Below are 13,130 nucleotides of genomic sequence, written 5' to 3' on the forward strand. Positions count from 1 at the left end.
TGCGGACTTGTTCAACCAACTTGGAAGCACAAGGTGGTTCACCAAGCTGAATTTGAGGATAGGTTACTACTAGGTCAAGATCGTAACGGCAGATGAGCCCAAGATAGTGTGTGTCACTTGGTGTAGTTCATATGAGTTCTTGGTCAGACTCACCAATGCCCCAACAACATTCTATACACTTATGAACAAGGTACTTCAATTGTTCCTTGATCATTTTGTTATGGTTTTTCTTAATGATATTATGATCTATTGCCAGACATTGGGAGAGCATGTAGACCATTTGAGATAGGTGTTTGAGGTGTTACGAGTGCATTAACTATATGTCAAGAAGAAGAAGTGCTCATTTGCCTAGTGAGAGGTACCATTTTTAAGCCACATAGTGGGAGGTGGTAAGATACACATGGATACAGGCAAGGTTTGTGCCATTTTAAGATGGGAGCCTCCAGCCAAGGTTACTAAGTTGAGGTCTTTCCTTCGGTTGGTTAACTACTATCGATGCTTCATTAAAGGCCAATCAACCATAGCCACATCATTGACAGATTTGTTTAAAGAAGAGCATGGGAATAGAGCACTGAGTGCCAGGATACCTTTGGTAGGTTGAAATGGGCAGTGACCAAGAAGCCAGTGTTGGCTTTACTAGACCATGCCAAGCCATATGAGGTGCATACGAACACATCAAACTTTGTGATAGGGGGAGTGCTGATGTAGGAGAACCATCCAGTTATGTTTGAAAGCCAAAAACTCGATGAGACTGAGCACAAGTACACAGTCCAAGAGAAAGAGATGACAATAGTGGTGCACTGCTTGCACACTTTATGGCATTACCTATTAAGGTCAAGGTTCATGGTCAGAATAAACAATGTGGCAACTAGTTACTTTCAGATGCAAAAGAAGCTATCCCTCAAGTAAGCTTATTGGTAAGATTTTCTTATGAAATTTGATTTCAAGTTAAAGTACAAGCCAGAGTAGGCCAATACAGTGGCTGATGCCCTAAGCAAGAAAGTGAACCTTGCTACCATTCACCAACCAGAGGGGTCTTTGGTGTTGCACATCAAAAGAGGGGCTCATACATGATCCTATAGCCAAGGCTCTCATTAATTACGCGTAAGCACCCTCAAGTGATTTAGTGAAGGAACAAGTCGGATGTTAGAGTTATGGTGGTTAAGAGATAGATCACCAAGCATTGAGTTGATTTAAGAAAAGCCCTAAGGTAGCTAAGGAGAAAAGTTTCCCTATTTCAGATGGTTTTATAGTTCTTGGTATAATGGTTGGGAAAATTCTTACGCTTTTTATAAGGGGATGACTGGTGCCAACTCTCCACCACCCCCTTAACTAGTGGGTAGACAAGGGCCTAGCTAGTTTGAAATGAGCTACTTCTAGGCACTTGTGGTGTCTACGTGGGTAGGCATTATTGGGTCATGATTATGGCACTATGTCTCCTCAAGTCATTATAAACTTAGGTATAGATAGGGTCGACGGGCCTTGTATCACACCTTTGTATTGAACCATGGGGTTAGGCCATAGCATTCGCTATGCCCTTTGATTTTCCCTCATTTAGCTAGAAGGATCATAAGATGGTGTTTACGTAGAATGGCACCATCGAGCCTAAAGAATGAGGGAGCTTGCAGACAGGTACAATGCTAGACCCTTATGGCTAATTAGTAGAGGTATGTTGCAGGTGGGTTGCACACTTGAGTTTCCCAAGGTGAGATAGGCATGATGTCATGTGTCATTAATGCGTACAGGTAGCCTAAAATTAGGCTAAGGGCTGAAGCCCTAAAATATGAGTTTCGTGGGATGAGGAAACCTATTATGGCTTAAGGCTAGTTTCTGACCAGCATTGGTATTGTACCTTCAGGTTCTAGGCATGAGAGCTATGTATGATGCGGGTAAGCATGGTGTTGGATTCTCACCATGCCAAAATGAGATAGTATTATGAGAACCAGGGCTTTGAGCCTTTGTGTACAAGGTGGGTTAGTGCTCGACACCTTGATGCCTATGGGTAAAGTTGGGTGCTTCGAGCCACACTGAGAATCATGGGTTGATGAGATGAGGGGAGTTAGGCTCCTCCCTATGGAGTTTGAAAATGTTGTGGGCAACCCTACGACATCTAACCTAGGAAGAACTTATGAGTATGTAGTTTAAAGGATCAGAAATGATCTATCTAAAGAGAAGTGGACTTGACAAAGGTTGGCCTCGATTAAGAGTATTCTTGGTGCCACATAGACATGTGGTTTCGGTCTAAGGAATGTGTAGCCTATGACATTTTTGTATTAGATCTATGGTTGGCTTAGCAGTGGACTAAGGTGGCCTCAGGAGTGGGCATGATAATGATAGACTTAGGTGATGCTAAGCTCAAAGAAAGCTATCGATGCACAATTGTGATTATGTGCCTATGTAGGCTAGAGAATGAGCCATTAATGTGTGTTGTAGGAAAAATTTACCAAAGTGGAAGGCCTTCGAGTGGACTCTTGGATGCCAAAAGAAGAGGCACGAAAGTTTAGCCTCACCTTGTGAATGAAGTTGGGTCATGCGATACCCATTGAGTGGTGGATAATAGATGAGACCAAAATGTAAAAGGGGCACACTCCTTGAAATGGTGTTTGAACAAGGCCATGTGGGCCAAGATGTATGTGGTCTTGAAGGATATAAATTGAGCATTGAGATTAGTGACTAACAATGCACTTGTTTTAGGGTGCAGGTGCCCTAGCGGGGGTATGAGCCAAGTATTTAGGGTCCAAGCATGGTGCCATTTTGCAAACGTAGACAAGTTTGAGTTGGCCAAGGATTGCTATGAGTTTGTGGTGATCAATGAACCATGAGTTCTAGTGGTTAGAGGATCATGCGAGTGTGCCAGTTAGTGGGCTATGCTTGTATTGGCTGAAAAAGAAGGCCTTATGAGATGTGATGCTCAGTAGACCACTATAGTTTGCAATTTAGTGGAACAAGCAAGTAAGAGATGGCTAGTTGATAAGACCTTAAATTCTATGGGTTAAAAGACCAATTGAGTTAAGTAAAGTCAATGGTATTAGCATTCAAGGTCACTTCCAGTCAACAGATCGGATGAGTTTGAGCAAGTTAAAGAAAAGCTTATTGAGTTGAGCCAAATATGGAGTCTTTGAGTAGATGTATCTAAAGGGATGGCTATGAGTTCGAGTAGTGGACCTTGAGTATTGAGTAGGTTGGAGAACCTTAAGATCAAGCCAGTCGAAGACCTTGTGTTTAGAGTTGGATCATTGGATTCTCAAGCACAGAGTGGGCTTTGAAATGCCCTATAAGGTATGCTAGAGTCTAAGCAAATAAGTTATGGAACCATCATAGAGATATGGTTACATGTAAAGTTGAGTTAGGTTCAAGTAAAAATAAGGGAAACTTGTGATTTTTAGTGGCACTAAGCCAAGGCAATGAAGCCTATGAGATATCTGAGATTGAGTTTGAGTCTAAGATAGTAGCGTTAAGGTGCCACCATAAGGGTAATTGGCCAATAGGCCACACCTAGAGAGGTGACCTAGAAAAGGTTTAAAGGACCCAAGTTGTGAGATGACCAAAGCATTTGAAGCCATCATGTTAAGGTTTACTGTGGGTGGTGTCTTAAAAGTGCAGTTGACCTAAACACCACATCTATATGGGTGTATTGAAGGTTCAAGGCCGCAGGCAAACAATTGGTGTGATGGGTCACATCCAGTGGGGTGCACCAATGTGTGGCAAAGCAAGTGGCCATTCATTCTATTGAGGGTCATGATTGACAAGGTTACCTCAAGGTCACAACTTGGAGTGATCAATGGTGAAGCTATGTAGTGGCATTTAATGACAAACTGAGTAAGGATAAGACCCATCTACATTGGCAATGAATGAGTATTATAGGTAGTGCATCATGTGATGGCATCTCGACCCAATCTTTAGGGCATAAGTGAGAGACATATGAGAAAATCTCAACTGTGTGCAACAAAAGAGTTGGGTGTGGTCTTGGCATCGATGAAGGCATCGACATAGTAAATGTAGGAAAGTGTCATGGTCCAGCCCTGGTGTGCCTCTATCCTACCATGACTGACTTTGAGCTAAGTAATAGACAAAGCCTTATGGTTGGGACAATGGTCCAAGAGCTATGCATAGGTAGTGTAAGCGTCGAAACATATTGGTGGTAGTGTGTACAAGGGGTGTGAGCCTTAGGCCCCATGATGCATAGGCGAGTATGAGCCAGTGGGTGGGCATCCTAGAGTTGAGTAGCCAGTGAGCTGCTATCAGTCAAAGCTATTAGTGGCTACCCTCAAGTGGGTTAGTGGAGAAATGAGTAGAATCTTGGAATTATGGTGGCTAAGAGACAAGTCACCAGGCATTAAGTTGGTTGACAAAAGGCCTGAGGTGGCTAGGGAAAAAAATGTCCATATTTCAAATAGTCTTTTAGTTCCTAGTAGGATGGCTAAGAAATCTTATACACTCTTTATAAGGGGATGAATAGTGGCAACTCTCCACCACCCCATTGGCTAGCAGATAGGTAAGGGCCTGGCTAGTCTAAAGTGAGCTACTCCTAGGCACATATGGTGTCTAGGTGGGTAGGCATCATCAGGTCACGAGTGTGGCATAGTGTCTTTTTGAGTCATGTTAAATCTAAGGATGGTTAGGGTTGGTGAACCTTGTATTACACCTTTTCTTAGAACCATAGGGTTAGGCAATATCATTTGCTATGCGTCTTGGTTTCCCCTTCTTGAGGTGAAAAGATCATAATATGGTGTTTGTGTAGGAGGGGCACCATTGAGCCTTAGGTATGAGTGGGCTAGCAGGTAGGCATGTTGCTAGACCCTTATGGCCAATCGATAGAGGTGTGCTATAGGTAGGTAGCACACCCAAGTTTTTCCTGGGCTTGATAGGGATGATGTCAGGTGTCCATCATGAGTTCGGGCAACCTAAAATAAAGCTAAGGGCTGAGGCCGTAGGATATGAGTTTCATGGGATAAGATGAGCTTAATGTGGCTCAGGGCTAGCTGCTGACTAGCATTGGTGTTATGCCTTTGGGTTCTAGGCACTAGAGCTTGTGTATGATATGGGTAAGTAATGTGTTGGGTTGTGAGCCCTTATGTGCAAGGCAAGTCGATGCTCATGACCTTGATGCCTATGGATAGAGATAAGTGGTTGTGGCCACCTTGAGAGTTATGGGTTGATAAGATGAGGGGAGTTGGGTTCCTCCCTATTGAGTTTGATAATGTTGTGGGCGACCTTCCAGGGTCTGAACTAGGAAGGGCTCACAAGTATGTGGCTTAAAGGATTGGAAATGATCTATCCATGGAGAAATGGACTTGAGAAAGGTTGACCTCAACTAAGAGTAGTCTTGGTGCCACATGGATGCATGGTTTTGATATAAGGAACATGTGGCTTATGACATTTTGGTATCAGAGCCATGTTTGGGTTAGTAGTGTGTCCAAGGTGGCCTTAGGTATGAGCATAATAATTATAGACCGAGAAAGTTCTAAGCTTAAAGAGAGCTATCGAGGTGCCATTGAGATAATTTGGCCATGGGACTAGAGAATAAGCCATTGATGTGTGTTGTGGAAAAAATTGGCCTAGGTGGAAAGCCTTTGAGTGGACTCTTGGATGCCAAGCAAAAAGGCATGGGAGTTTAGTCTCACCTAGTGAATGGTGTTGGCTCATGCGAGTATGTGATGCCCATTGAGTGGTAGACAATAAATGAGAATAAAATGCAAAAGGAGCTCACACCTTGAAATGGTGTTTGAGCAAGGCCATATGGACCAAGATGCAAGTGGTCCTAGGGGACATGAGTTGGGTGTTGAGATCAATGACTAACATGTGCACTTGTTATGTGGTGTAGGTGCCCTAACAGAGGTTACAAGCCAAGTATTTAGGGTCTAAGTGTGGAGCCCTTCTACAAAGGCAGATGAGTTTGAGTTGGTTGAGGATTAAAGCCATGAGTTTGTAATGGTCAATGAACCATGAGTTCTGGAGGTCAAAGGATCACTAGAGTGTGCTAAAAAGGCTTTATAAGGTGTGGTGCTGAACGGACCACAAACATTGTGCAGTTTAATGGAACAATCAAGTGGGATTAGGCCAGTTGATAAGGCCTTGGGTGAGGACCAATTAAGTTGATCAATGCAAATGGTATTGGCATTTGAGTCTGCATCTAGTTAGCAAACTGGATGACTTTGAGCAAGGCAAAGAAAAGTCAATTGAGTTAAGCCAAATATGGAATCTTTGAGTAGTTGCGGTGAGTAGGATGGCCATGAGTTTGAGTAGGTCAGTGGACCTTGAGTATCGAGTGGGTTGGTGAACCCTAAGATAGAGCTGGTCAAGAGATCCTATGTTTACAATTGGATCAATGGATCCTTGACACTGAGTGGACTTTGAGATGCCCTAAGAACGATGCCAGAGTCAAGGTAAACAAGTTGTGGAACCACCATGAAGACATTGTTACATGTAGAGCCAAATTGATTTCATGTAAAAGTGGGAGAGACTTGTGATTTTTGGTGGTACTAAGCCAAGGTAGTGAAGCCCATGAGATATTTGAGCATTAAGTTTGAGTATGAGATAGCAAGCATTAAGGTGTCACCACGAGGGCCATTGCCTAGAGCGCCATACCTAGAGAGTCGACCTTGGAAGGGCCAAAAAGACCCAACTTGTGAGATGATTTAAATGTTTGAATGCCATCATGTTAAGGTCTATTATGGGTGGTGCCGCTTGAGTGAGGTTGACCTAAGCACCATGTCCAGAAAGGTGCATTGAAGAGTCAGTGTTGCAGGCATGCGATTGGTGTGATGGGTCCCATTCAATGAGGTGCACCAATGTGTAGCAAAGTAGGTGGCCATTCATTCGACTAAGGGTCTAAACCCATCTCACATTCCCTATTGGTGGGTGAACAATCGAACACTTGGTGAATTCTGCTTCACAATGATAGGAAGAGCCAACATCGAAGGATTAAAAAGCAAGTTGCTATGAACACATGGCTACCACAAGCTAGTTATCCCTGTGGTAACCTTTATGACATCTCTATCTTTAAATTCCAATGGTTTAAATGATCGATAAGCCATGCTTTCATGGTTCATATTTGTACTGGAAATCAGAATAAAAAGTGCTTTTTACCCTTTTGTTACACATGAGATTTTTGCTCTCATTGAGCTCATCTTATGACACTTGCATTATCTTTTAACAAATTGTCGTCCTAGCCAAACTCCTTACCTGATGATGTCTTCTACCTAGATTGACTGACTGAAGCTAGCCTTGGGTCCAAAGAAGGGGTCATACCTCACTTCCGATTCATAGAATAAGTAAAATAATGTTATAAATAGTGGTAATTCAATTTCTTCTAAAGGCTCCCACTTATACTACACCTTTTAAGTCATTTCACAAAGTAAGACTAGAGTTAAGCTTAACAAGGTCTTCTTTCCCCACTGATTCGACCATGCCCGTTCCCTTGGCTATGGTTTTGATAGATAGTAGACAGGGACATGGGAATCTCATTAATCCATTCATGCATGTTACTAATTAAATAATGAGGCATTTGGCTACCTTAAGGGAGTCATAGTTACTCCTGTCATTTACTCATGTTTGGTTGAATTTCTTCACTTTAACATTCAGAGAGGCAGAAATCAAATTGCATAACCATCCACAAGGATCATTGCAATGCTTTGTCTTAATTAAATAGTCAGATTCCCCTTGTTTGAACTAGTTATGAGTTAATTGTTCATTGCCCAGGAAAGGGCCTTGAGGGAGCCATTCCCAGTCCATCCTCTAGCCAGCATGAGTCGACCTACTCTCACCATGAGAACAGCTTGAGTAGTGCACTGGTAGTTGATGGGTTCAGGACTGGGATCCCATGCCCAGTCCTTAGAGCCAATCCTTTCTCTGAGGTTACAGATCCATTTTGCCAACTTTCCTTGCCTGTGTTCCATCAACCAGACGTAGTTCACCTTGGAGACCTATTATGATTATAAGTATGATTGAGCATAAACTGCACTCGGTCCTCTAGATTTTCAAGGGCTACTAGGGGTGCACCAAACACCAAGTGACATGCGGTGCTCTTCTAGCCACTAGACCTTCCCATCAATTGAGTTGTTTCTAAGGTGGGTAGGCCATTAAACAAAAAGGCACCAATGTCTCTAGACTTTTAATGTTGCCAGCAATCATCGCATCTTGGTTTAAGAATTTTAACCCCAAATGCCTTTTGAAGCTCATGTTGCACTCATTCACATGGAACCTTTCCCCTCTTTGGCCTTCAAAGTTCTCATTTCAATATTTGCTAGTACCACCAAGATCCACACTGACGGTTACTCCACCTGGGCTCACACCTTGGGTTTTACAGCACCGTCGCCCCCTCTTACTTATCAGGGCTTAGCCCTTGCCTCGACGGCCAAGTATAGATCGCACTCTTAAAAACCATCCATTTTTGGGGCTAGTTGATTTGGCAAGTGAGTTCTTAACACTCCTTAGCAAATTTTGACTTCAATGACCACCATTTCACTGTCTTAATCAGCCAACACCTTTGTGGTTTCTATTTTAGCATACAGTTAGGCACTATAACCCAGCTTCTAATTGATCCTGCACTGCCAGTTTTGCTTACCAAAAATGGCCCACTTGGTGCTCTCGATTCTATGGCACTGCTCAATGAAGCAACCGCATCACCCTAGCTATTTAAAGTTTAAGAATAGGTCGAGGGCTCTAGCTATGAATTGGCTTTAACTAATAGAACTCACTAAAGACTCTAGCTATCTTGAGGGAAACTTTAAAGGGAACTAGCTACTAGTCAGTTCGATTAGTCTCTTACCCCTATACCTAAGTCACACAAATGATTTGTATGATAATATCACTGTGGCCTTCCAATAGAGTTTCCTCTAGCTTCATCTGGTTTAAGCATAGTTCACCATCTTTCGAGTCTCGATAGGTATGCTCACACTAAAACCCTTCTTAGAATATCAAGGTCGATCAATGGTGCACCCACGAGGGATTCTGCTAATCAGTTTCCTTATGCCTTACGAGTTTTCTAGTCTATTGACTCACACACATGTTAGATTCTTTGGTCCATGTTTCAAGATAGGCCAGATGAGGAGCCTGTAGGCTGATGCCAGGAGCATGTAGGTGTTGAGGCAAGCTAAGACAATGCATGCTATATTCCATGATTACAATGATGATGTCTTTACAAGCATATCGAAAGCCCAAGCCCTGGCCACTACCGTAACCTACGTGGTCCACACCTCAAGTCGATCGGTGGATCAACTTTTGTCATTCCACATCCAACTGGGGTGCATTGCTAGCCCCTATCTGCTTCCCTCTTGATAATTTCATGCACTGTTTGACTCTCTTTTCAAAGTCCTTTTCATCTTTCCCTCATGATACTTGTTTGCTATCGGTCTCTTACCTATATTCAACCTTGGATAGAATTTACCTCCCAATTGGGGATGCATTCCCAAACAACCTAACTCGTATACAATGCCTTATGGTACGATAGGGTCCAGGCACAATGGGACTCTCACCCTTTCTATGCCTCTTTCCAAGAAACTTAGGTCAGGTCTACCATGGAGGATGCTTCACCATACTACAATTCGAATGTCGTAGGCACTCGATTCTTGTGTAAGGCTCTTCTTGATTTGCTCATTGTTACAAGGGAATCCTGCTAAGTTTCGTTACCTTTACTTATTGGTATACTTAAACTCAATAGGTAATCCTACCTAACCTAGGGCCATGATGCAAGCATCGATTGAACGATGTAGGGGGTCCAATGGGGTCTAGATGGACAATGAGCATGCATTACTAGAGATAAGGCACGCTAAGAGCTTTACCATTGATGCTCATGAAACTATCATTGCAAGGGACTCACTTTTGGGCCAACCATGACCGATGAGTTCACGGGAGGCCATCTTTCACCCCCTTACCCGAAGCCTAATGGGCAAGGGGTTGGAGGGGATGATGATGCATGACACCTGACCTAATGACTTAGGGTGCAACTTGCATTCAAAGACTCAATGGTTTATAGGATTCAATAATTCACACCGAGTATCGCATTTCGCTATGTTCTTCATCAATGCAAAAGTCAAGATATGTATTGCTAAGAGTCATTTTGGTTTTTCATGACAAAAAGAGTCCTAGTGTCACCAGTGCATGCATCGTGAATGGGATGGCAATGACACATGCACTTTTTTTCATTCTAGTTCCTTGCCATGATTCACACAAGGGTTCATTATTTGGCCATGGCTAATGATACCAATCATTTCATCCACCCAGGAGGCAAAAGAAATCAATTATCGTGCATGCCCAAGGCTTGAATGGACTCAGGGCATGGAATCACCCTTGCCCCCTCGGTGTTCCCTTAATGCTTTCATGGGTCATTCATTGTACAAGTTTTGACAATAATCCTTCCAAAGGTTCACCTATAAAAACTTTGTTATGACTTCTTTTTCCTCTAAATAATAAGGTTCAATGGACTTCTCATAGCATCGTGGATAGCAAACTGTCCACATTGCCACAATCTGAACACTTCACTAGACCATTCAATCAGAATGAGTGATTGTAGTATGTACAAAAGGTAAGGATGTAGTCAATGTGAGCTGATGACTCGCACTTATTAGGAATTCCTCGTTGAAGACCAATAATTACAATGATCTATCCCCATCATGATGAAATTTCAAAGATTAACTGGGCTTATCAACCAAGGCTATAAACTTATTGAATACATCAATGTAGTGCACGTGAGGCCCAGAACGTCTAAAGGCATCATAGACTTGTTATTACCTTAAACTTCCTTGGCCTAAATGGCCATAGTCCCCTTAAGAAGCTAGCCACGAAAGATCATTTGTGCATAGCTAATTAGTAGGTTGAGGTCTTGTTCATTAAGGAATTATCTAGACAAATTGCTCTATCAACTAAGAACAGCCATGCACCACCACCCATAGAATCAAGAAAGAGCTCTCAGCCTTTCAATTCTTACTATGTCTAGAATTAGTAAGTTTCCCCATGTTGAAACAAATTAAGTTGTAGGCTCCACCCCTATTGGTGCCCTTCCATTAGTTCTTTTATGTTTTAGTCTTACAACCATACTTGTGCCAAAACCTAAAGACTTTGATTTCTCATAAGGTGCTAGCAAAATCCTAAAAGTAACATCCGTCAATCCCTGGTAGACATCATTTATGGTTGAGACTAGGATAGTATCTGATCATCTTTGAGCCTTCAACTTTCATTCTTGATTAATAAAAACATCCTTGGCAAATGCTTTCGTAGTTGTTCATGTTTCATAAATCCAATAATTTCACCTCTGACTATGAAATACGAATGTCCCTGACTGTCCTTATTAATCATTACTCCAATCCTGAAAGCCAACATGATAGGACCAAAATCCTATGATGTTATCCCATGCTAATGTATACAAGTATAGGCTTGCATTGGGCACTCTAATTTTTTCAAAGTAATAGCATTGAAGGAATGACCCAGCAACTTAAGGCTAGGAGTGCATCACCGATAGTAGGGATAAGTAAATTGGTGCCCATAGTGAGGTGGATCAAATGACCTAACCCTAGTTCTAACTACGAACTTTTAAATTGCAACAACTTAAATATACGCTATTGGAGCTGAAATTACCATAATTGTTGGCACCAGACTTGCCCTCTAATGGATTCTTGTTAAGGGATTTAGATAGTACTCATTCCAATTACCAAACTCATAGAGCCCAATATTGTTATTTATTGTCACTAACTCCCCATGCTAGGATTAGGTAATTTGCATGCTTGCTGCCTTGGATGTGGTTGCCATTTAATGAGCCATTCACAATTTCATAGTGTGAATTACTTCATTCTTACTCATGCATGACTTAATTTTTAAGACAAGCATATGACTACTAGTAGGATCAACCAGGTAACTTTCTTTCGAGATGTTGGCACTACATAGACCTCAATGCATCAACTGAGTGGCAGATAGGGCCAACACAGAGCATAAATGTCATGCATGTCGAGCACATAAAATGCATAGCATCAAATAAATAAGGGTCAAAAGCTAGTGCCCACAAAACATTTTGCATTTGAGAGCACGATCGAACACTAGTGCACCAAGGTAGCCATAGAGGTTTGGGTGTCACTCTTAGGACACGGGACACAAATGAGGTTTAACCCATAGCCTCTAAGGACACAAGATGGATGAGGGATGGCAAGACATCTAGTTTCCATCAGTTTAGGCATGAAGCATAAGATCCTGATTGTGCCCTCACAGTATGATGACCACATGGATGGGAAAATTGAAGAGGATGATAGGTCAATAGTTTGATGCACCAAGCATGAAGCCTGCCAACATGCACAACCATGGCACCACTCATATGTCCATTGCATACAAGTAGCAGCATCCATGCACATTGATGCACAACCCACCCATTCAATTACTTAATGAGTGATTATAGAAAATGAAGTATGAGACCTTGCCACAATTGCTCGGCATGGGAAAAACACAAGCAAGGGCCATGAGATTGCCCCTACCATCCAACAGGCAACAATGGCATGACAACGTCAATGCTTCATCTACTTGGGGCTGTATACAAAAATTCCACTATCACCACTCTAGGGTGCCATTGCTCGATTCAAAGACTTGTTCTTGGGGTCTTAGGTAGCATCGACTATATACACTGTCTTGGCCAGGCCAATGCATTTTTCTAATTCATGATAAGGGACCACAAGACTACCAAATACTTAAGGGACTTGGCCAAACCAAACCTACAATCATAGCTTCTACTTGTACCAACCTAGGGAGCTATTGCTTGATTTAGGGACTTGGTTTAAGGTATGGGGTAGCATTAGCAGTAGGTGTCATTTTACAGGGGCTTAAGCCTAGCACCCATGTGACCTTAAGGTAGAAACAACCATCCATGTGCCTAAGTTAGCCTCTTTTCCAACTCTATGTTGAATGCTTGTGCCATGTATTCCATTGGCTCAATTTCGTGATCCACCTTTCTCTTGGGTCATAGCCTCTTGGGCAATTTAATGGGCGTCATGTTTCTGAATGACTCTAGCACCTCTAGTACTTCCAAGGGGTAGTCAACATTGTTTTGCTTGGACTTTTCCATCTTCAAGGCCGCAAAGAAAGTGTTTTTTTTCTACTTACTCCCCTAGGCAATTGTATGGCAAACAACATCTTGGTCTTTGACCTTGATT

The 13,130-nt window shown here is 42.4% G+C and overlaps 1 protein-coding gene and 3 pseudogenes across 1 annotated transcript; 1 reads left to right on the forward strand and 3 right to left on the reverse strand.

The window, feature by feature from the left end:
- The first annotated feature begins 400 nt into the window (after positions 1-400).
- Positions 401-909, forward strand: LOC149514871 (uncharacterized). Its single transcript, XM_089744262.1, has 2 exons — positions 401-592; positions 709-909. The coding sequence occupies exons 1-2, from the start codon at positions 401-403 to the stop codon at positions 907-909; spliced, it is 393 nt and encodes a 130-aa protein (XP_089600388.1).
- A 5,764-nt stretch (positions 910-6,673) lies between these two features.
- On the reverse strand, positions 6,674-9,685 carry LOC149514872 (25S ribosomal RNA; annotated as a pseudogene).
- A 232-nt stretch (positions 9,686-9,917) lies between these two features.
- On the reverse strand, positions 9,918-10,057 carry LOC149514873 (5.8S ribosomal RNA; annotated as a pseudogene).
- Positions 10,058-10,347: 290 nt separating this feature from the next.
- LOC149514874 (18S ribosomal RNA) lies at positions 10,348-11,850 on the reverse strand (annotated as a pseudogene).
- Between the last annotated feature and the right edge of the window lie 1,280 nt (positions 11,851-13,130).

This window comes from Durio zibethinus, chromosome 15 (assembly GCF_047325235.1).
Source record: "Durio zibethinus cultivar Kanyao isolate XHJ-2024 chromosome 15, ASM4732523v1, whole genome shotgun sequence".
Taxonomy (NCBI): Eukaryota; Viridiplantae; Streptophyta; class Magnoliopsida; order Malvales; family Malvaceae; genus Durio; species Durio zibethinus.

What these genes read in the sequence shown, in the direction of transcription:
- LOC149514871 (XM_089744262.1), top strand. Translation starts at nt 401, where the DNA reads ATGGATACAGGCAAGGTTTGTGCCATTTTAAGATGGGAGCCTCCAGCC. An exon ending in TGAGTGCCAGGATACCTTTG is followed by an intron (nt 593 to 708) that starts GTAGGTTGAAAT and finishes GTGCTGATGTAG; the next exon opens with GAGAACCATCCAGTTATGTT.